Genomic DNA, 24,902 nt, shown 5'->3' with positions numbered 1-24,902 from the left:
TGCCCACCCCTCACTGGCTAAGGTAAGACTCAGGGAGGGGGGAAATACACTTTAGGTTTTTTTATTCCCCTCCTCAGCCCTGTCCCCTTAGTCAGCCCCTGTCCCCCTCCTCAGCCCAATCCCCTTAGGTAGCCCCTGTCCTCCTCCTCAGTCCTGTCCCCTTAGTCAGCCCCTCTCCCCTCCTCAGCCCTGTCCCCTTAGGTAGCCCTTTTCCCTTTAGGCAGCCCTCCCCCCCCCTCCTCAGCCCTGTCCCCCCTCCTCACCCCTGTCCCCCTCCTCAGCCCTGTCGACTCTTCAGCCCTGCCACCCCTCCTCAGCCCTGTCCCCTTAGTCAGCCCCTGCCCCCCCTCCTCAGCCCTGTCCCCTTGGTCAGGCCCTGTCCCCTCCTTAGCCCAGTCCCCTTAGGCAGCCCCTGTCCCCTTAGGCAGCCCCTGCCCCCCTCCTCAGCCCTGTCCCCTTAGTCAGCCCCTGTCCCCCCTCCTCAGCCCTGTCCCCTTAGTCAGCCCCTGCCCCCCCTCCTCAGCCCTGTCCCCTTAGTCAGCCCCTGCCCCCCCTCCTCAGCCCTGTCTCCTTGGTCAGCCCCTGTCCCCTCCTTAGCCCAGTCCCCTTAGGCAGCCCCTGTCCCCTTAGGCAGCCCTTGCCCCCCTCCTCAGCCCTGTCCCCTTAGTCAGACCCTGTCCCCCCTCCTCAGCTCTGTCCCCTCCTCAGCCCTACCACCCCTGACCCCCTCCTCAGCTCTGTCGCCTCTTCAGCCCTGCCACCCCTCCTCAGCCCTGTCCCCTCCTCAGCCCTGCTACCCCTCCTCAGCCCTGTCCCCTTAGTCAGCCCCTGCCCCCCTCCTCAGCACTGTCCCTTTAGTCAGCCCTCCTCAGCCCTGTCCCCTCTTCAGCCCCTGTCCCCTTAGTCAGCCCCAGTCCCCCCCGCTCAGCCCGTCGCTTACCTCAATGCCTGTCCCCCCTGCTCAGCCCGTCGCCTAACTCAACCCCTGTCCCCCTTAGTCAGCCCCTGTCCCCCCACCTCAGCACCATCCCTTTAGTCAGCCCCTGTCCCCTTCCTCAGCCCTGTCCCATTAGTCAGCCCCTTGTCCCCCTTCCTCAGCCCTATCCCCTTAGTCAGCCCCTGTCCCCCCTCCTCAGCCCTGTCCCCTTAGTCAGCCCCTGTCCCCTCCTCAGCCCTGGCCCCTTAGTCAGCCCCTGTCCCCTTAGTCAGGCCCTGTCCCCTCCTCAGCCCTGTCCCCCCTCCTCAGCCCCTGTCCCCCCTCCTCAACCCTGTTCCCTAAATCAGCCCCTATCCCCCCTCCTCAGCTCTGTCTCCTTAGCCAGCCCCTGTCACCTACCCTCGGCCCCTGCCCCCTCCTCAGCCCCTGCCCCTCCTCCTCAGCCCCTGTCCCCCCTCCTCAGCCCAGTTCCCTTAGTCAGCCCCTGTCCCCTCCTCAACCCTGTCCCCTCCTCAGCCTCTGTCCCCTTGCGCAGCCTTTGTCTCCTTGAGCAGCCTCTGTCCCCTTGCGCAGCCTCTGTCCCCTTGCGCAGCCCCTGCCCCTTCCTCAGCCCCTGTGCCACCCTCTCTGTGTGTGTATGAGTATGTCTGTATGTCTGCCTGTGTGTGTGTGTGTGTCAGTATGTCTGTCTGTCTGAGTCAGTATGCCTGTAACAGTGTGTCTTTCTGTGTGTCTGTGTGCCTGTCAGTGAGTATGTGCATGTGCCTGTCAGTGAGTGTGTGTTATTTAGTGTGTGCCAATCAGCAAGTGTGTGTGTTGCTGTCATTGAGTGTCTGTTTAGGTGACGCCTCCCCCCCATCACCCCTTTCAATCACATGGGAAAGGTGTTTTACTCTCCTCTTGGTGCAATGGGCCACTTGACTGGATTTGCCCCCCAGGCCTAAGGCTGCCAGCCCTCCCCTGACAGGTGGTCTGTGTATTTTGTGGTTTTGTTCGGTTACCGTCTCAGCCCCGTCTCAGGCTGCAGCGTTTTTTGTTTCTTCTCCGTACTGTGGAGGTTAATTTGTATGTAGGACTGTCGTTTATGTTATAGTAAACAAATACTAAGAAGTCAGAAAATTTGGATGAAATCATATTCGTCCAATAACGAATGCGCATGTCTAATACAAACCCCTAAGTGTGAAATAATAATAAATACAGTTTTTAAGATAATAGGAGCATTAACCCCTTAAGGACGGCGGGCGTTCTATGCCGTCCTTTTTGGGGTGGCCCTAAACGCCAGCGGGAAGCACAGAACGTCCCTGCCGTCCAGGGCACTTACCGGGTCCCCGCCGATCACACGACGGTGGTCGTGATCCTGGGGTCTGCCTGAACTATCAGGCAGTCCCCCTCATGCCTGTAAAAGTTTTAAAAAATTAGTAGGTTATTAAACTGTTTTTAAATTAAATAAAAAAGACTTAGATCATATATATATACATATATATATATATATATATATATATGTGTGTGTGTACTTTTTTTTTTTTTTTTTTTAAATTTGTATTTTATTCGGTTTAGAATAACATATACATCTGTTCCATTATATTCGTTTAAATATACAACGTGTACATATTTATGTCATAATGGGTATATTGTAGGCAACAGGTAAAACAGTAAAGCAAATAGGGAACTCTGGCCAGACGTTGGTCAGTCTTAGATGTTTTTATAGTGAAACTAGATGGCTAAGTCCCGTATACCATTGAGTAATAGTGTCCTTTAAAGGGTCTCTGTGTTCAGTCCGACTCTGCGTGGTCTCCGCTACTTGTTGGGTCTTGATTTAGCAGCCTTGGGAAGTGGAGTCAATCTCTTTATGGTGCTGCTGGATGGTGCGCTGTGCCATTTTTCGATGGTTCTCTCTCGGTGCACTTACATACACATACATCATTAATAAAAGTGTATTTTAATATATATATATTAAAATACACTTAGAATTATGTTAATTATATATACAGTGTGTGTGTGTGTGTGTGTGTGTGTGTGTGTGTGTGTGTGTGTATATTGTGACCGAAAGCAAGGAATTGTGCTGGAGGGAACCTATATACCTCCCCAGATTTTGCAAGGTTCCTACTTTGTGTAATTAGCCCCATATGTGTTATGTTATAATGAATGTTGCACTTTAAATATGTGTATATTTGGGCCCTGGGGTGGAGCACTTGGAGAGTAGGGTGGGCCAGTGCTCCACTCCACATTTTGGAAGTTGCTTGTAACCTACAGGTGAGAAGTCCAGTTCCAGAGTTTGAATCCTAATTTAACTCACCTGAAAAGGATTGTCAATTACCAGTGCTATTAAGTACTCCCCTGCCAAGGAAGGAGGGAGATTGTGTTTGGTTTCTGTGAGTGGAAACAGAGAGCTGAAAACCCTGAAACAGTAAGGTTGTTTATGTTTATGTTGGGAAATGGACAAGCCATCCAACCCAGTTAGCTGATTATTTTGTTTAGTTAGTGCTCAGAAGAGCAAGGCTTTTGTTTTGTATATTTATGTTACCTTTATACCTTACTGTGCATTTATTTTGGAACCACAATAAAAGAGCAAGTCCTTTTACCTCATCCAGCGTTTGAGGTGTCTCTAAAGCCTGAAAAGACTGTGTGTAACACCCCAATACCAGGACAAGGTACCAAGGGAAAGGAGTACTTTTGTCACTATATATATATATATATATATATATATATATATATATATATTATACATTTTTACAAATTTATATACCAGTTTTAATTTGTTCCAACTGAATTTTGATATTAATATACATATATTAAATTCAAAATACTTAGAATGACATTATATATATATATATATATTCTACAAACATATTTATATAATATTTTTACAAAATTAAGTCATTTTATTAATTACAATCTGAGTGCCCTGCCCGACAACCTGTCAGGATCGGGACAGGGATCCAACACGCAGAGTACAAACAGTAGCCAGATACGTATACCGGACCTTAGAATGGCCGGACTAACGTAAGTAGTACAGTATAGAATGGTCAAAGACAAGCCGAGGTCGAGGGTAACAGAAGACAGGTAAGCGAGAGACAAGCCGAATCAAGGGTAACAGAGATAAGCAGAGTAAGGTAAACAAGCCGGGTCAAAACCAAAAGGGATAATAGAATACACAAGCACTGAGTGACTAGAACAAGCTAGAACCACGACAGGGCAATGAGCTAATGAAAGAAGCTCTGTTAAATACCCTGTTCAGAGCAGTAACCACGCCCCCAAGACGTCCTGATTGGTCCTGCAGCCATTGACTGACAGGTTGTTCCGGGGGAGTGTCCTGATGACTACTTCCTGCCTAGATGCTGTAAAAGGCAGTCACTCCCTCGCGGCCGGCCTAGCATGACCGGATAGACCGCGGGGAAGGGAGCCATCAGACCGTCTGGATGGAGGAACAGCTAAGTCTCTACCTCTTTCGGAGGTAGAGACCACAGGTACCCTGACAGTACCCCCCCTCTCAAATACGCCCACCGGGCGGAATGAACCGGGACGAGATGGGAAGCGAGAGTGATACGCCCTGCGGAGACGGGGAGCATGAACATCCTCCTGAGGTACCCAACTCCTCTCCTCAGGACCATATCCCTTCCAATCAACCAGATATTGTACTCTCCCCCGGGAGATTCGAGAATCAATAATAGAGTTAACCTCATACTCCTCCTGACCCTCCACCTGAACGGGGCGAGGAGGGGCTATTGTGGAGGAAAATCTGTTACATATGAGTGGTTTCAGCAATGAAACGTGAAACGAGTTCGGGATGCGTAAGGTATTAGGAAGAGCTAAACGATACGCAACTGGATTGATACGGGTCAGCACCCTGTAGGGTCCAATATAACGAGGAGCGAACTTCATGGAGGGCACTTTTAAACGGATGTTCCTCGTGCTCAGCCATACCCTATCACCTGGAACAAAGACCGGAGCCGCCCTTCTACGTTTATCAGCGTGTTTCTTGACCAACATAGAGTTGTGCACAAGGATTTGTCGAGTTTGATCCCACAACTTCCTCAAATTGGCAACATGAACATCAACCGACGGCACCCCCTGGGAAGGGGAATCCGAAGGAAGAATAGACGGATGAAAACCATAATTCATGAAGAAGGGGCTTGAATGAGTAGAATCGCAAACGAGATTGTTGTGTGCAAACTCCGCCCAAGGAATCAAACCGACCCAATCATCCTGGTGTTCAGAAACAAAGCATCGTAAATATTGTTCAATTTTCTGGTTGGTACGTTCAGCAGCTCCGTTAGACTGAGGATGATAGGCAGAAGAAAAGTTTAATTTAATACCAAGTTGAGAGCAGAAGGACCTCCAAAAGCGGGAAACAAATTGGGAGCCTCTGTCCGATACAATTTGAGAGGGTATCCCATGTAGGCGAAAAATCTCCTTAGCGAATATCTCTGCCAATTCGGGAGAAGACGGGAGTTTAGGCAGGGGAATGAAGTGTGCCATCTTAGTAAACCTGTCAACCACGGTGAGGATAACAGTCTGTCTTTTAGAGATAGGTAGATCGACAATAAAGTCCATGGCCAAACAGGACCATGGTTTTTCTGGAACCTCCAAGGGTTGCAGGAATCCACATGGAAGCGTATGGGGTTGTTTGGTTTTAGTACAAACTTCACATGCAGCGATGAACTCCTCAATGTCCCTCCGTAAAGTAGGCCACCAGAAGTCCTTAGAGATCAACGCGTAAGTTTTGCGGATACCAGGATGTCCCGCCATCTTGCTATTATGTAAACACTGTAAAAGTTCCAGTTGAAGAGCAGGAGGAACGAAATGACGGCCCGCAGGAGTCTGTTTAGGTGCTAGATGTTGCAACTTAATGATCTCGGCCAGTAATGGAGAATGAATCCTGAGATTCGTATTAGCAATGATATTGCATTTCGGAACTATAGAAGAAAGAACTGGTTCAGGTACAGTAGAAGGTTCATATTGGCGAGATAATGCATCGGCTTTAGAGTTTTTAGAACCAGGTCTGTAAGTCAGTACATAATTGAAGTGAGTCAGGAATAAGGACCAACGAGCTTGTCTAGAGGATAAGCGCTTAGCCTCCCCAATATAGGACAAGTTTTTGTGGTCCGTCAAAATCGTAATAGGGTGTAGGGTCCCCTCCAACAAATGTCTCCACTCCTTTAAGGCTTTAATGACTGCTAACAGTTCCCTTTCCCCGATGTCATATCTGCTCTCAGGCCCAGAAAATTTCTTAGAGAAGAAACCACAAGGGTGTAACGGTTTATCCACCCCTAACCTTTGAGACAGAACAGCCCCAACTGCTGTCTCAGAGGCATCGACCTCGAGCAAGAAAGGCAGAGTCGTATCAGGATGGACTAGAATGGGGGCCGAGGCAAAAAGTTCCTTGAGAGTCTTGAAAGCACCCAGAACTTCCTTAGACCAGAACTTAGTATCAGCCCCTTGTTTGGTCATATTGGTAATAGGCGCAATGATAGAGGAGTATCCTTTAATGAAGCGCCTATAGTAGTTGGAAAAACCAATAAACCTTTGGATAGCCTTGAGTCCTTTGGGCAAGGGCCAGTCTAAAATAGATTGAAGTTTTACAGGATCCATTTTAAAACCCTCCCCAGAAATCACGTATCCAAGAAAGTCTACCTGAGACTGATCAAAACTGCACTTCTCCAATTTGCAATATAGACCATGTTGCAGCAGCTTGTGTAATACCTTTCTGACCTGTCTATGGTGAGTCTCAATCTCCTTAGAGTGTATTAGTATGTCGTCCAGGTAAACAATAACACAATCATGCTGAAACTCCCTAAGTACCTCATTAATCAAATCTTGAAATACTGCAGGAGCATTGCATAGTCCAAATGGCATAACAGTGTATTCGTAATGGCCATACCGGGTATTGAATGCCGTCATCCATTCGTGACCTTGCTGGATTCTCACCAAATTGTAAGCCCCTCTGAGATCTAACTTGGTGAAGATTTTGGAGCCCTTAAGACGATCAAATAACTCGGTAATCAGTGGGATAGGATAGGCATTTCTGACAGTTATTTTATTCAAGCCTCGGTAATCGATACAAGGTCTCAGCGTGCCATCCTTCCTCTTAATGAAAAAGAACCCAGCCCCAGCCGGAGAAGAAGACCTCCTGATGAATCCCTTTTCTAAATTCTCCCGAATATACTCCTCTAGAACAGAGTTTTCCTGAACAGACAAAGGATATACATGGCCCCTCGGAGGCATAGTGCCGGGTAGAAGCTTAATCTTACAGTCAAATGACCTGTGTGGAGGCAAAGAATCGGCATTCTTCTTGTCAAACACTGCCCTTAAGTCTAGGTAAAGGTCTGGTATTTGTCTTTCTGTGGACTGAGTAGGATTCTCCGGTATGTTAATATTAGCTAATGGAGAAACCTTGCACAAACACCGATCCTGGCAGCCCTGGCCCCACGAGAGTATCTCTCCTAACTCCCAATCGATAATAGGGTTATGTTTTTTCAACCATGGGTACCCCAGAACTATGGGAACGGAAGGAGACGAAATGAGCAGAAGAGATAAATTCTCCACGTGTAGGATACCCACATTTAAATTAATGGGTATGGTCTCACGAAAGATAACAGGGTCTAGTAGTGGTCTACCATCTATGGCCTCAACGGCCAAAGGTGTCTCCCTTAGCTGGGATGGGAAATTGTTCTTACTAGCAAAGGCTTGGTCGATAAAATTCTCAGCAGCACCGGAATCTATCAATGCCATAGCCCTTACTACTTCCTTCCCCCAAGTTAAGGAAACTGGTAGCAGAAGCCTGTGATCTTTATAATCAGGAGTAGAGGACAAAATAGAAACACCCAAGGCCTGTCCTCTAGAGAGACTTAGGTGCGAGCGTTTCCCGGGCGGTTAGAACAGTTCGAGAGTAAATGACCCTTGGCTCCACAATACATACACAAACCCTCTCTTCTCCTGTGCTGTCTTTCCTCCTCAGAGAGGCGGGTATACCCTATCTGCATAGGTTCAGTAAGCAAAGATATCGTGGAGTCAGGACTTGGAACAGCGGGAGCTAACCTAAAAGAAGGTCTCTGGTTCCCCTCTCGAGTGTTCTGTCTCTCTCTTAGACGTTCATCTATACGAGAGATGAACGAAATTAAATCCTCTAAATTCTCAGGGAGTTCTCTGGTAGCAACCTCATCAAGGATTACATCAGATAGGCCATTCAAAAATACATCCATATACGCCTGCTCATTCCACTTGATTTCTGCCGCCAGAGACCTGAACTCTAGTGCATAATCCACCAGTGTTCGGTTCTCCTGTCTCAGGCGCAACAGTAATCTGGCTGCATTAACCTTTCTACCTGGAGGGTCAAATGTTCTTCTAAAAGCAGCTACAAATGCGTTATAGTTATAAACTAATGGATTATCGTTCTCCCATAGTGGGTTGGCCCATCTCAGAGCTTTCTCAATGAGTAGGGTGATAATAAATCCTACTTTTGCCCTATCTGTATGATAAGAGCGAGGTTGCAATTCAAAGTGGATACTAATTTGGTTTAAAAAACCACGACACTTCTCAGGAGCCCCACCATAGCGTACTGGGGGGGTAATGTGAGAAGAAGCACCCACTGTGGCTACCTCTAGACCTGAACCGACAGGAGAAACAGGGGTATTATGTATCTCCTCTGGTGGTTTATTGGCACAAGCTAATAGAGCCTGTAGCGCAAGCGCCATCTGATCCATTCTGTGATCCATGGCCTCAAACCTAGGATCAGGAGCAGCCAGCTGACTGTTTGTACTTGCAGGATCCATTGGCCCTGTCGTAATGTCAGGATCGGGACAGGGATCCAACACGCAGAGTACAAACAGTAGCCAGATACGTATACCGGACCTTAGAATGGCCGGACTAACGTAAGTAGTACAGTATAGAATGGTCAAAGACAAGCCGAGGTCGAGGGTAACAGAAGACAGGTAAGCGAGAGACAAGCCGAATCAAGGGTAACAGAGATAAGCAGAGTAAGGTAAACAAGCCGGGTCAAAACCAAAAGGGATAATAGAATACACAAGCACTGAGTGACTAGAACAAGCTAGAACCACGACAGGGCAATGAGCTAATGAAAGAAGCTCTGTTAAATACCCTGTTCAGAGCAGTAACCACGCCCCCAAGACGTCCTGATTGGTCCTGCAGCCATTGACTGACAGGTTGTTCCGGGGGAGTGTCCTGATGACTACTTCCTGCCTAGATGCTGTAAAAGGCAGTCACTCCCTCGCGGCCGGCCTAGCATGACCGGATAGACCGCGGGGAAGGGAGCCATCAGACCGTCTGGATGGAGGAACAGCTAAGTCTCTACCTCTTTCGGAGGTAGAGACCACAGGTACCCTGACACAACCTAGGTAGAAAGTCCAGAGAATTTGGCTCGCAAGCCCTATATTTAACCCTGTAACTTTCCAAGACACCATAAAACCTATATGTGGGGGTACTGTTTTACTCAGAAGACTTTGCTGAATACAAGTATTAGTGTTTCAAAACAGAAAAACATATCACAACGATGATATCGTCATTACAAATGCAGTTTTCTGCATTTTTCACACACAAACTGTACTTTCCTGACAATATAATTGTTGTGATACATTTACTATTTTTAAACACTAATATTTGTGTTCAGTGAAGTCTCATGAGTATAACAGTACCCCCCATGTACAGGTTTTATGGTGTTTTCAAAAGTTTCTGAGTCAAATATAAGTCTTGAATTTCCTTTTTTCACATTAAAATTTGCCAGATTGGTTATGTTGCGTTTGAGACTGTATGGTGGCCCAGGAATGAGAACTACCTCCATGATGGCATACCATTTGCAATAGTAGACAACCCAAGGTATTGCAAATGGGGTATGTCCAGTCTTTTTTAGTAGCTTCTTAGTACTTAGTAGCTACTTGGCCAAAATTAGCGTTCAAATTTAGCTTTTTTGCATTTTTCACACACAACAAATATGAATGCTAACTTTGGCCAGTGTTTGTGACTAAGTGGCTACTAAAAAAGACTGGATATATGCCATTTGTAAAACCTTGGGTTGTCCACTATTGCAAATTATATACCATCATGGGGGTCATTTTGTATTCCTAGGCTACCATACGCTCTTAACCCCTTAAGGACCAAACTTCTGGAATAAAAGGGAATCATGACGTGTCACACACGTCATGTGTCCTTAAGGGGTTAAAGGCAACATAACCAATCTGGCAAATTTAGATGTGTATAAACTGAAACATGTAATGTGCTATATTTGACCCTGTAGCTTTCCAAAACACCATAAAACCTGTACAGTGGGGGCACTGCTTTACTTGTGAGACATCGCTTAATACAAAGATGTGTACTTTATTGCAGTAACAGCTAACAGTATTGTCACATTCACAGTTAAAATGCCATGCAGACCTTAAAATGTTTTCTTAATTTCTCAATTTTCTTTATATTTTATTCATATTAAATTATGTTTAATACACTAATATTTGATGTTACATGAAAGTTCAGTTTCTCCTAAACAAAATGATATATGATAAGTGTGGGTGCACATAGTATGAAAGATGTAAATTACGCCTTAACACACATATAGCGCAAATTCAAAATTTTGTTTGTGTTTTGATTTGATCACAACTTGTACAACTGCCTCAGTGCTTAACCCCTTAACACCGCAGCCAAATGTACAAGTTGTGAACAGAACAAAACGTAAACAAAACCTGGCATTTGCGCTATATGTCTGTCCAACCGTAATTCACCTCTTTCATATGAAATGCATCCCCCCTTATTATATATCATTTTATTCAGGGGAAACAGGGCTTTCATTTAACATTAAATATTTAGGTATTGAACATAATTTAATATAAAAAATATATTAAAAAATGGGAGAAAAAAAGATTTTTTTATTTTTTTTTAGTTCTATGTGACATTTTAACTGTGGATGTCAAAATACTGTTTGCTTTTACTGCAATGCAATACACATATTTGTATTCAGCGATGTCTCACGTGTAAAACAGTACCCTCTATGTACAGGTTTTATGGTGTTTTGGGAAGTTACAGGGTCAAATATAGCGTGTTACATTTGAAATTGAAATTCGCCAGATTGGTTACGTTGCCTTTGAGACTGTATAGTAGCCCAGGAATTAAATTTACACCCATAATGGCATACCATTTGCAATAGTAGACAACCCAAGGTATTGCAAATGGGGTATGTCCAGTCTTTTTTAGTAGCCATTTGGTCACAAACACTGGCCAAAGTTAGCGTTAGTATTTGTTTGTGTGTGAAAAATGCAAAAAACGCCAATTTTGGCCAGTGTTTGTGACTAAGTGGCTACTAAAAAAGTCTGGACAAACCCCATTTGCAATACCTTGGGTTGTCTACTTTTGCAAATGGTATGCCATCATAGCGGTAATTTTCATTCTTGGGCTACCATAGGGTCACAAAGGCAACGTAAGCAATCTGGCGAATTTTAATGTGAAAAAAATGAAACACAAGCCTTATATTTGACGCTGTAACTTTTGAAAACACCATAAAACCTGTACATGTGGGGTACTGCTGTACTCGGGAGACTTCGCTCAACACAAATATTTGTATTTCAAAACAGTAAAAAGTATTGCAGCAATAATATCGTCCGTGTAAGTGCTGTTTGTGCGTGAAAAATGCAGAAAACGTCACTTTTACTGGCGATATCATCGTTGTAATACATTTTACTGTTTTGAAACACTAATATTTGTGTTCAGCAAAGTCTCCCGAGTAAAACAGTACCCCCCATGTACAGGTTTTATGGTGTCTTGGAAAGTTATAGGGTTAAATATAGTGCTAGCAAATTAAATTCCCTATACTTTCGGCATGGGTTGTCAGGCAGGTCCCGCTAATTGTAATTAATTAGGATACCTAATTATGTAAAATTATTACATAAATATATGTGTAGAATTAATATATGTATATATATACATATGTGTATATATACGTATACCGTATATATATAATTTTTTAAAATATTTTTATTTATATATAGGTATATATAGTGATATATACGTATATATTTATGTATATAGATATATATTGATATATATTATTTTGTTCTACGTGTATTTTGATATAAATATATATATATTATTATCACAATACAGTTAGAACGAAATAACACACATCTATATATTTTTTAATTATTTATTTTTTTAATTTTATTTTTTTACGTATTTACATATATATTTTTTTTATATTATATATAAATATATATATATAACAATAATTATATATATATATTTAATCAGTATCAGTCTACGTGTAATTTGATATTAATATATATATATATATATATATTAATATTTAAATACACGTCGTGTATGTGTAAATGTGTGTATGTGTAATAATGTATAATATATATGATCTAAGTATATTTTATTTGTAACTGTAATTTTTTTAATTTATTTTTTGAACTAATATTTTATTTTTTTTACAGGACAGGGGGCAATGACAGTGTCAGCCAGTGATTTCACATCACTGGCTGACACACAGGATCAGTGATCACAGTGACTGCCTGTCACTGTGATCACCTCCTGCAGATTGGGTAATTGACCACAGGGGGGAGTGCCTGGGTGGTACAAGCACTCCCCCCTTCCAATCTGCAGGGGGATCACTGTGCCAGTTACATGTGTCAGCCAATAGGCTGACACATGTAACACTGATCGCAGTGACAGGCTGTCACTGCGATCAGAGCGCTCTGAGATCGCAGTGACAGCCTGTCACTGCGATCTCAGACCTAGCAGATCGCGGTCACTGACCCCAGGGGGACTGCCTGGAGGGCCAGGTAAGTCCCCCGACCGCGATCTGCAGAAGGGGAAAGCCGCCGGCCGCATGTGTCAGCCGATTTGAAATCGGCTGACACATGCTGAATACTGGTCGCAGTGACAGCCTGTCACTGCGATCAGAGACTGCAGATCGTGGTCACCGGCCACAGGGGGGGTTGCCCGGGGGGCCAGGCATCCCCCCCGACCGCGATCTGCAGCGGGAGAAACGTGGGCGGCAATAAAAGCGAGGACGTACTATTACGCCCGCCGGCGTTTAGAGCCGGTTTCTGCGTGGCGTAATAGTACGTCCTCCGGACTTAAAGGGTTAAGGGCTTAAACATTAAAAAAAATTTGCATGAAATAAATCAAATAATTACATAATTCTTTATTGCAGAATGCACAGGTGGGAATCTCACTGAATGCAACAAAATTGAATGTTGGAGTTAACTTATTACGGTAACTACAATTTACATTTACAATTTTGAGTTTGGTAAAAATTAAACATAATAAAACATAATGTGTCTAGGCCGAAACTGCAACATTCTCTAGTTATGTGACACCCGATTTTAACTAATAATTTATATACTGAATTATGAAAACAAAGGGTTATTCAGTGGTCGCTTCTGCTCAGTTCTTCTGATTTCAGCAGGGAATTTTTCAGCTAATGATTAACATTTGACTAAATGTGATGAAAATACTGATCATGGATCTAGTAAGATTCCCATAAAGAAGGCCTCCTCTAGTTAAAACATGTTAAGATTGAAGTGAAACGGCTCCTCTTAGTTAGAAGCAATTTGTTAATTCATACCAATTGCTTTATGTTTATGATGTAATTTTATTCTTTTATTTCTAATTGTTTTTCCTTACACAGTGATTTACAACTAAACAATAAATCTACACGCAGCAGTTCTGTTAGCTCTAATGTAAGTATTCAGTTAATGAACATGTGACAAAACTGGCCCTTACATGGAAATGTCCTATCTAGATAATCAAAAGCTTTTTTTTTAAATAAATTTGGAGATCTCTATCCGCCAACCGGGTGCCTCTGTCGGGTGCATCAATGCTCCTGGTGCTTACAGCACTCCACCAGACACCATCAACACTGTAGTCCCCACTTCCAGTGTTGCAGCTTGGTCGGGGTCTCGCTGTCCTCCACCCACCTTGGACCCAAGACCATGATCCAGCTTCCAGTGGGTAGACCTCTCATCCAAGAGAGTGCTCTTAAAAGAGCAAGTGATTATAATCCCAGGGGAGTATAGTGATATAGCAATCCCCAGGGTAGATGCAGCCATTTCCCCCACACCTGAGATGAGACTTTATGTTGAGGGTAAGCAGAAACGTCTTTAATGGTAGCCACAACTGGCCTTATATGCAAGTCCCTGTGCAGGGGAACATCCCCTGGACCCGAGAGTAAACCACAGTAGAAACCCAACAAATATTACATCCCCAGATAGCCCCGATCTGGGTGACCAATATATCCAAAAATCACCCAGATCGGTTCAGGGGCTCAGGATTTCCATGGAAGTCATATTTTGACAAACCACACACGAGGCTCCTGTCCAAAAGAGTTCCATGAATTCAGGCTGTGCGGTCGGTCTCTTTCAGGAATACCCAATATATTCCAAAATACTGAACATAACAGTTCGTGGGTAGATTCAGTCTATGCCTCTCGTTCAGGAGCTTCTTCACACCGAACGATGCTCTTCTCATAAGAACGCCACCGAACATACTTGGAGATGGAAGTCCCAGCGGTGTTCAGGCCAGCGAGTGTCCGATTATAGTTCCACGCACTCGACGACCAAACACCGCTGTATGTGTTTGCGGCTAAAAGATGGCCGCCACCACGTGTTCACATATACGAACGACGGCCACCCAGTAACCACTTAGAACATTGCAGTTAAGGTGTTGATAGGGGTCAAGAGTCAACAAGCAGCACATGACTGTTCTGGGTGGTCAGTCCGTTCAACAGTTTATTCGGTATACGAACAACATTAGTCTCATCCGTTCGGCCAGCTCCAAATACCGAACCATACAAGGCACTGTGACAAAAAGTTTGCCATGAGTTTTTGGAGGGGCCTGCTTGCCAGCCTCCTACCCTGGGACTATGGGCCCTGTGATAACATATGTTCAAAAGTACTTTTTCTGCCCCTTGGACTTTTAACTGGAACAGATTCAAACATGTGGAGGCGGCGATCTTAAATTGTCCAGCAGTGTTTTGTCGTTGAGTGTATGGAACGGTTTTGGGCATGGGACCATGTGCACGGTGGCAAAAATAGGACTTCCCAGAAATTCCTGAACCCTTGAACCGATCTAGGTGATTTTGGGATATGTTGTTCACCCAGATCGGGGCTATCAGGGGATGTAACATTTGTGGGGATATGTTGAATTTTGGGGTACTTTTGGGGGTTTGTAAAAATGTATGTTTTTTTCTGCTTAGAGTTAATTTAGTTAGTCCATTGTCTTAGTTAATTGTATCGCAGGCAGAAGGGGAGGGGGGGATTGTGTACACTGTATGGGAGTGTCTGAATGTAAACCTCTGTTTTTATTGGCTAGTATGTTTTGTATTCGGTGCCCAACTAGGACCATCCGTCTGCGGAGGTACCCAACCGGGGTACAGGAAGCTCCGTTACAGGCACAAACAGTGTCTGTAAGCAAGGTTTATCACAGCGGCCATAGTCCTGGGGCAAGATGCTGTCAATCAAGCCCCTCCATGAACCAGTGGCAAGGTTGCCAGGTTCCTTTCGCCACACTTGGGTCTCCAGTTTAACTTATTTATATAGTGACTCAAAGGTATAAAAAAAGCTATTAATCTAGAACAGGGGAAGGCAATCTTTGGCACTCCAGATGTTGTGAACTCCATGTCCCATAATGCTTTGCCTGCATTATGCCTGTCAGAGCATTATGGGAGATGTGTACAGGGAGTGCAGAATTATTAGGCAAATGAGTATTTTGACCACATCATCCTCTTTATGCATGTTGTCTTACTCCAAGCTGTATAGGCTTGAAAGTCTACTACCAATTAAGCATATTAGGTGATGTGCATCTCTGTAATGAGAAGGGGTGTGGTCTAATGACATCAACACCCTATATCAGGTGTGCATAATTATTAGGCAACTTCCTTTCCTTTGGCAAAATGGGTCAAAAATAGTGAGATATCTTGCAGAGGGATGCAGCACTCTTAAAATTGCAAAGCTTCTGAAGCGTGATCATCGAACAATCAAGCGTTTCATTCAAAATAGTCAACAGGGTCGCAAGAAGCGTGTGGAGAAACCAAGGCGCAAAATAACTGCCCATGAACTGAGAAAAGTCAAGCGTGCAGCTGCCAAGATGCCACTTGCCACCAGTTTGGCCATATTTCAGAGCTGCAACATCACTGGAGTGCCCAAAAGCACAAGGTGTGCAATACTCAGAGACATGGCCAGGGTAAGAAAGGCTGAAAGACGACCACCACTGAACAAGACACACAAGCTGAAACGTCAAGACTGGGCCAAGAAATATCTCAAGACTGATTTTTCTAAGGTTTTATGGACTGATGAAATGAGAGTGAGTCTTGATGGGCCAGATGGATGGGCCCGTGGCTGGATTGGTAAAGGGCAGAGAGCTCCAGTCCGACTCAGACGCCAGCAAGGTGGAGGTGGAGTACTGGTTTGGGCTGGTATCATCAAAGATGAGCTTGTGGGGCCTTTTCGGGTTGAGGATGGAGTCAAGCTCAACTCCCAGTCCTACTGCCAGTTTCTGGAAGACACCTTCTTCAAGCAGTGGTACAGGAAGAAGTCTGCATCCTTCAAAAAAAAACATGATTTTCATGCAGGACAATGCTCCATCACACGCGTCCAAGTACTCCACAGCGTGGCTGGCAAGAAAGGGTATAAAAGAAGAAAATCTAATGACATGGCCTCCTTGTTCACCTGATCTGAACCCCATTGAGAACCTGTGGTCCATCATCAAATGTGAGATTTACAAGGAGGGAAAACAGTACACCTCTCTGAACAGTGTCTGGGAGGCTGTGGTTGCTGCTGCACGCAATGTTGATGGTGAACAGATCAAAACACTGACAGAATCCATGGATGGCAGGCTTTTGAGTGTCCTTGCAAAGAAAGGTGGCTATATTGGTCACTAATTTGTTTTTGTTATGTTTTTGAATGTCAGAAATGTATATTTGTGAATGTTGAGATGTTATATTGGTTTCACTGGTAAAAATAAATAATTGAAATGGGTATATATTTGTTTTTTGTTAAGTTGCCTAATAATTATGCACAGTAATAGTCACCTGCACACACAGATATCCCCCTAAAATAGCTATAACTAAAAACAAACTAAAAACTACTTCCAAAAATATTCAGCTTTGATATTAATGAGTTTTTTGGGTTCATTGAGAACATGGTTGTTGTTCAATAATAAAATTAATCCTCAAAAATACAACTTGCCTAATAATTCTGCACTCCCTGTGTGTGTGTGTGTGTGTATATATATATATATATATATATATATATATATATATATGTGTATATATGTGTATATATGTGTGTGTGTATGTATATATATATATATATATATATATATATATATATGTGTATATATGTGTATATATATATATATATATATATATACACACAATACACAAGATCCAGCGCACTCTCCTATCTACTAAACAGCAACTTCAATGTTGACAGATTTATTAGTTTTTAAAAAAACATTTAAGCATGTTCAGGTGAGTGCAGCCACCCCCCCATGTTCCATATATATACATATATATATATATATATATATATATATATTTATAAATTGATGGGAGTTGCACTCCAGCTCTCCTCTAGTGTCTGCCCGGTGCTCAGCTACACAAATGTATAACGTCCAAACAAAAAGCTAGCACTCAAGGACTTCTGTTACAAAAAGTAAAAACCTTTTATTCCAGTATTGTCAAAAGATCGACGTTTCAGTCCACCATTGTGAACTTTCTTCAGGACATAAAATACAGTGTGAAACATTCAACTTAAATAAGGCAAACTAACTTACCTAACCACCTTCACCTGTGCACTGGCGTGGTCCGCTCCCCACTGTGCATGCGTGTCAATCCGCTCTATCCCTTCCGGTGTCACAGTGCAGCTTATCCATCACCATAGTAACTTGTACACAGATCGCAAAGCAGCGATCCGTGTGAACATGCCCCTGTATCAAGTAATAAGTGAATAGTGCTGATTACACAGTTCGATCAAATGTCGAACTGCCATTAGTATACAGAGTGAATCTACATAAGGTTTGCAAAAAGAACGCAAATCCGGAAGTGTAAACATATGAGTAGAGATTTGAATCAGTATGTTAAAGTGCCATGCATAAGGATCTGCTCGATCTACTTATTTAATAGTGCACATCCCAATGTGTGTAATAAAGTGTCAGTGCTTAAGTGATAAGGGTAAATGTTAGTTTACCAAGAAATTATTATGAAAAGTGCTAGTGCTCTAGTGTGCAAAAAAGACAATGGGATACTGAAGTAACCTCTTAAAGTGATATGTGCACACTATTCTAGGGTTGCGGAGTGACATAATATACAATAACTAACTAATAAAAATAATAAAAAATAAGATATGCATATTATATTATTATCTGCTACTCATCAGTGAGACTCCCAGGCTCATAGAAAAAAGGCAAAATGACATTTCGGAATTAATTTCGGACTCGCTTATCTAAAAATGGGATCTATATCAAATGGTTGCTAAGTAATAGATCCCTTAAATAGGTCTAGATCCATTTAATCATGATTAAAAAAAACTAAATTGTGGTCAATATAAGTTCCACTGGGAGTGTACACTACTAGAATATGTACAGAGATAAAGTAAAATCAATAGGGCTACTTATCCAACAAATTAAATGAAATATATAAATGTCAATTTTTCATTGAGGCCCCGGGGGGGCCATGGTATTAAGTTGTCGAATCCAAAACGCTTCTCTTTGCAACAGTGCAGTGGATCGATCTCCTCCTCTTCTGGATATTGGAACATGATCAGTGGCAATACACTTAAGTGATGTCAATGGATGTTTTTGTTCAAGGAAATGACGTGCCACTGGTTTATCCGTGTTGCCATCTCTAATCGCCGTGCGTATACTAGAGCGGTGTCCCCTTATTCTTTCACACAACTGTGTCAGTCTTCCCAACATAGTTTAATCCACATGGACATGAAAGTTTGTAAATAACGTGATCTGTTTTACAAGAGATACGGTGTCTAATCAAATATTTCTTCTGAGTGTGTGGATGAAAAAAGGACTTAGTGGGGATGAGGTGCCCACATGTCACACATCCGAGGTAGCGAAGGCATCCCGGATTGAGGAATTTACTCTGATCCCGCAGATAACTCTGTTCCGGGTCAGTGCGGACTAACAAGTCTCGCAAATTTCTCTCCCTCTTGTAACATATCATCGGATTTTGGGAAAATATTGTTGGCAAAGTTGGATCTCCCGTGAGAATATTCCAATTTCCTTTCACAGCTTTTACTAGTTTGGTACTAGCTGAGTTGAACTTCAAAGGAAAAGTCAATCTTGGCGTCTTTGATTGTATTAAAAGTATTCTCCATTTTTAATCGTGCTTTATGTAAAGCTGCATCAAGTATGTACCGGTTGTACCCCCTCGTGAGGAATTTGTTATACATAATTTCCCCTTGTTTTCAACACGTTCAACAAGAGAGTTATTCCGAAATACTCGTAAAAACTGAGTATATGGTAAGGATTTTTTACTATGCTCAGGATGCGCACTCATAAAGTGAAGTACAGTATTTCTGTCCGTGGGTTTTGAATAAAGTTGGTACTCGATTTTGCCATCTTTGATGAAAATCTCCAAATCCAGATATTGAACAATTGTATCGTTGATATTAGCTGTAATTTTAATAGGACTGGGCAAACTGTTAATGTCCTTTACAAACTGTTCAGCCTCCACATCCGAGCCCTTCCACAGAATCAAAATATCGTCGATAAAGCGTACGTATTGTACGATCTGTTCTTTATATGGATGCAGGATGTGTTCCTTCTCAAATACATGCATATATGCATTTGCATACATCGGCACCATTGCTGCGCCCATCGATGTACCCGAGCATTGCATGTACCACCGGGTCTCGAATCTAAAATAATTAAGTTGTAAAGTGAGCATGAGAAATTCCATGATGAACTCTATAGGAGGACCCTTATAAAAAGGTGACTCGGATAGTATTTGTCTCATTGCCTCTATACCCTCCTCATGAGGGATGGTAGTGTAGAGGCTTTGTACATCTAATGTGATTAACACCAAATTTGTGGGGATTTGTTTAATTTTCTTCAATCTGTCAATCAATTCCTGTGTGTCCTTGATGCAAGTTGGTAGTTGCTCAACCAGATCTTTAAATAGAAAATCTAGGTACTTTGCAATGGGTTCTAACACCCCATCAATAGTAGAAACTATCGGGCGCCCAGGAGGAGACTGCAAACTCTTGTGTATTTTAGGCAGTGTGTATATAATTGGCGTTCTCGGGTTACTTTTCTTCAAAAAGTTGAATAGATCCAATTCTATATACCCTGCTTGTAATCCTGTAATGAGAGTATCTTCAATCTTACGCATAACTTCGATAGTTGGATCATGGTTCAAGGGAGTGTATGTGTTTAGATCTGCAAGTTGTCTGTTGATTTCAGATACATAGTCTTCATAATTAAGGAGCACAATCCCACCTCCCTTATCCGCTGGTCTCAATACGATGGATGGATCATTAGATAGAGCCTGTATGAGATTATGTTGTGCTTTAGACGTATTGCTATGTCTAACTCGATGTTCCTTGAGGATACTGTCAGTATTAGTCTTCAAAGACGTACAAAAGGTTCTAATAGCAGGGTGACTTGCTGGGGGATCGAAGGAACTCTTGATTTTGAACCTAGGTGTTTGATTCATCATATCTTGTTTCCTATTGCCTTTCTCAAAAAAATGATTTAAGCCGGAGATTCCTGCCAAATTTGAACATTTCTACTTGCCATTGAAATTTATTTGGTTGAGAGGTAGGAATAAAGGAAAGTCCTTTGCTTAAGATGTCCAGTTCCGGGTTTGTTAATGCTCTGTCTGAAAGGTTGAATACTGGAGTTAAGGTCGTGTTGGGGGTTTCCCTCCTTGACCAATGTGGATGCCCTTTTTGGCCGCGCCTGGTGTTCCCTCGTTTGTGTTTCTGTTTTTGCTCCTTGTAACCGTGCCCAGTGGTTCTTGTGGGCTCCCTGATGCTAAAAAATTGCCGGATCTTTGAATTTGGAGATTTTCATGTTCCGAACCTGATTCGCCTGATGTGATGTCAATAGTGTTGATATTAGGCTTAATAATCCGTTTTCTAATGCGCCTTGGTCTAGGGCGTCTGTCACCAGAGAGCAATTTGTACACCTGATGTTCTTTATAGTCCTGCTGGACTCTTTCTTGTTTTTGTCTTTTACATTTTATTAATTGTTTTTTATACTTCAGGCTTTCCTCGGCCAGTTTCAACTTCAGGGATACACCTTCCTGTGAGCTCAAAAGGATTGCATGCTGACTTTCTAACTCCTAGTTGAATGTTTCACACTGTATTTTATGTCCTGAAGAAAGTTCACAACGGTGGACTGAAACGTCGACCTTTTGACAATACTGGAATAAAAGGTTTTTACTTTTTGTAACAGAAGTCCTTGAGTGCTAGCTTTTTGTTTGGACGTTATACATTTGTGTAGCTGAGCACCGGGCAGACACTGGAGGAGAGCTGGAGTGCAACTCCCATCAATTTTGTATGTATTTAGACCCTATAAGCACCAGGGTCTGAAATTGAAAAAGAAGGAAATAGATCTAGACCTACATGGGTTATTCCTCTCGGATTACCACCGTGCTAAACAAATACCGCGAGGATTTAGAGTGAACAACATTCCCACTATAGGTTGCCTTAAAGCACATGTATGTAAAGATTGGACGGCTGTTTTGAACAAATGCTCCTTAGACCTCATGTTAGTCATCATCAAAGACGTGAAGGATGACTTACAGAACATCAGTAAGAAGATTTTGGAGTTAGAAAGTCAGCATGCAATCCTTTTGAGCTCACAGGAAGGTGTATCCCTGAAGTTGAAACTGGCCGAGGAAAGCCTGAAGTATAAAAACCAATTAATAAAATGTAAAAGACAAAAACAAGAGAGTCCAGCAGGACTATAAAGAACATCAGGTGTACAAATGGCTCTCTGGTGACAGACGCCCTAGACCAAGGCACATTAGAAAACGGATTATTAAGCCTAATATCAACACTATTGACATCACATCAGGCGAATCAGGTTCGGAACATGAAAATCTCCAAATTCAAAGATCCGGCAATTTTTTAGCATCAGGGAGCCCACAAGAACCACTGGGCACGGTTACAAGGAGCAAAAACAGAAACACAAACGAGGGAACACCAGGCGAGGCCAAAAAGGCATCCACATTGGTCAAGGAGGGAAACCCCGAACACGACCTTAACTCCAGTATTCAACCTTTCAGACAGAGCATTAACAAACCCAGAACTGGACATCTTAAGCAAAGGACTTTCCTTTATTCCTACCTCTCAACCAAATAAATTTCAATGGCAAGTAGAAATGTTCAAATTTAGCAGGAATCTCCGGCTTAAAGAATTTTTTGAGAAAGGCAATAGGAAACAAGATATGATGAATCAAACACCTAGGTTCAAAATCAAGAGTTCCTTCGATCCCCCACCAAGTCACCCTGCTATTAGAATATGCACAAAAGCGTGTATAAAACCCCAAGGGTGATATACACAGGTAGAGGGTGGTACAAAACAATACAACCTGTTTATGGCTGATCGTGAACGTGGAATCTATTGAATGGAAAAAATACAAAATATGGTGAAGTAAATAAGGCAAAGATAAATTATGCACGTGGTAGAGAACTTACAAAAGAGAGATGGTAATCACGCCTGTCACCCTGTCAGGGGTATTGTCCAAATGAAGGATCAGATGTATATGATAGAGACTGGATAGCAGTGGAAGCAGGTGTACTTCTCCTCTCCATATACTACGAGACAGACACCTGCTTCCACTGCTATCCAGTCTCTATCATATACATCTGATCCTTCATTTGGACAATACCCCTGACAGGGTGACAGGCGTGATTACCATCTCTCTTTTGTAAGTTCTCTACCACGTGCATAATTTATCTTTGCCTTATTTACTTCACCATATTTATTTTTGCCATTCAATAGATTCCACGTTCACGATCAGCCATAAACAGGTTGTATTGTTTTGTACCACCCTCTACCTGTGTATATCACCCTTGGGGTTTTATACACGCTTTTGTGCATATTTTATAGTGTGTGTGAGGTACACTTTTTGGGGGTGTGTCTTTCTAGTGTATTATATAGTAAGCTAATTTCTTTTGTCTGTACCCTGCTATTAGAACCTTTCTTACATCTTTGAAGACTAATACTGACAGTATCCTCAAGGAACATCGAGTTAGACATAGCAATATGTCTAAAGCACAACCTAATCTCATACAGGCTCTATCTAATGATCCATCCATCGTATTGAGACCAGCGGATAAGGGAGGTGGGATTGTGCTCCTTAATTATGAAGACTATGTATCTGAAATCAACAGACAACTTGCAGATCTAAACACATACACTCCCTTGAACCATGATCCAACTATCGAAGTTATGTGTAAGATTGAAGATACTCTCATTACAGGATTACGAGCAGGGTATATAGAATTGGATCTATTCAACTTTTTGAAGAAAAGTAACCCGAGAACGCCAATTATATACACACTACCTAAAATACACAAGAGTTTGCAGTCTCCTCCTGGGCGCCCGATAGTTTCTACTATTGATGGGGTATTAGAACCCATTGCAAAGTACCTAGATTTTCTATTTAAAGATCCGGTTGAGCAACTACCAACGTGCATCAAGGACACACAGGACTTGATTGACAGATTGAAGAAAATTAAACAAATCCCCACAAATTTGGTGTTAATCACATTAGATTTACAAAGCCTCTACACTACCATCCCTCATGAGGAGGGTAAAGAGGCAATGAGACAAATACTATCCGAGTCACCTTTTTATAAGGGTCCTCCTATAGTTCATCATGGAATTACTCATGCTCACTTTACAACTTAATTATTTTAGATTCGAGACCCGGTGGTACATGCAATGCTCAGGTACATCGATGCTTAAATGTAAAGGTTGAGCTTAAAGAACATACGGCCCAGAGATCCTCTGCAGGTCAGAAAGGTCTAATCATGCCTTAGATTAGAGTTTTTTACGCAGGTAAGATTTGTCTACGAATACTAATCAAACATACTCTACAGCTTACAATATGGGTATGTATGGTATATGGTTCAAGATAATAAATGCGTTAGTCATAATTGGTTGCTTGCACAATTTTTGCCACATCTCTATTGAAACTATACCTACAGAAATGTAACATTACAGGTAGACAACATACCCAACAGCTCCCATTTTCTTTCTTATTCAGTAAAAGCGCTGACAGGTGTCAGAGATCAATACTCCACAAATCATCCAATCCATTTCCTATCAACAGTACAGTCTATGGGGGAGTTTTCAAAATAACCATTAAGCCTCCCCTTTATAACCTACTAACATAGTAATTTAAGTAAGCAATTTCCTTGGCTTTCTACGTTTTCTTGAGTCCAAAAGAATATGACTGTCGGGAACATTTGACCTTCGCCCATGCATCAAGAATTCAGGAAATCAACAATTGTTACTTTATCTACTCCTCATACCAAAACTCATCAGGCGGTTAACCAGGTCCCTAACTATCCGTTACTATCTTTAATTACTGTGACATTGTTACTTTAAATACCTTTAATTGTACGTCCTCAAATTACCCCATACACAAATATATCTATATCTTATCTTATCTCTATCTTATCTTATCTTATCTTGTCTACCGGGTCCGCCAGATCCCACTCGCCGGCTGTGTACAGTTACACAGAGGAATGCTATGTACAGTTACAACGAAGGAATGCTATGTACAGTTACATAGAGGAATGCTATGTACAGTTACATAGAAGAATGTTATGTACTGTTACACAGTAATATACTACGTACAGTTACACATAGGAATGTTATGTATAGTTACACAGAAGAGTGTTATGTACAAATACTCAGAAGAAGTGTACGTACAGTTACACGAAAGAGTTGTATGTACAGTTACACGGAAGAGTTGTATGTACAGTTAC

General features: G+C 42.4%; 1 protein-coding gene across 1 annotated transcript in view; it reads left to right on the top strand.

Moving 5' to 3' along the window:
* LOC134610453 (uncharacterized) overlaps positions 1 to 24,902 on the top strand; it is a 113,992-nt gene that overhangs the window by 34,635 nt on the left and 54,455 nt on the right. Inside the window, exon 6 of the mRNA XM_063453417.1 lies at positions 13,095 to 13,156. Coding sequence (XP_063309487.1) covers positions 13,095 to 13,156 — 62 coding nt within the window. The remainder of the gene's footprint in view (positions 1 to 13,094; positions 13,157 to 24,902) is intronic.

The sequence above is a fragment of the Pelobates fuscus genome, chromosome 5 (assembly GCF_036172605.1).
Source record: "Pelobates fuscus isolate aPelFus1 chromosome 5, aPelFus1.pri, whole genome shotgun sequence".
Classification (NCBI taxonomy): Eukaryota; Metazoa; Chordata; class Amphibia; order Anura; family Pelobatidae; genus Pelobates; species Pelobates fuscus.
The sequence above is the reverse complement of the archived record's forward strand: the minus strand, read 5'-3'. Positions and strand labels throughout refer to the sequence as shown.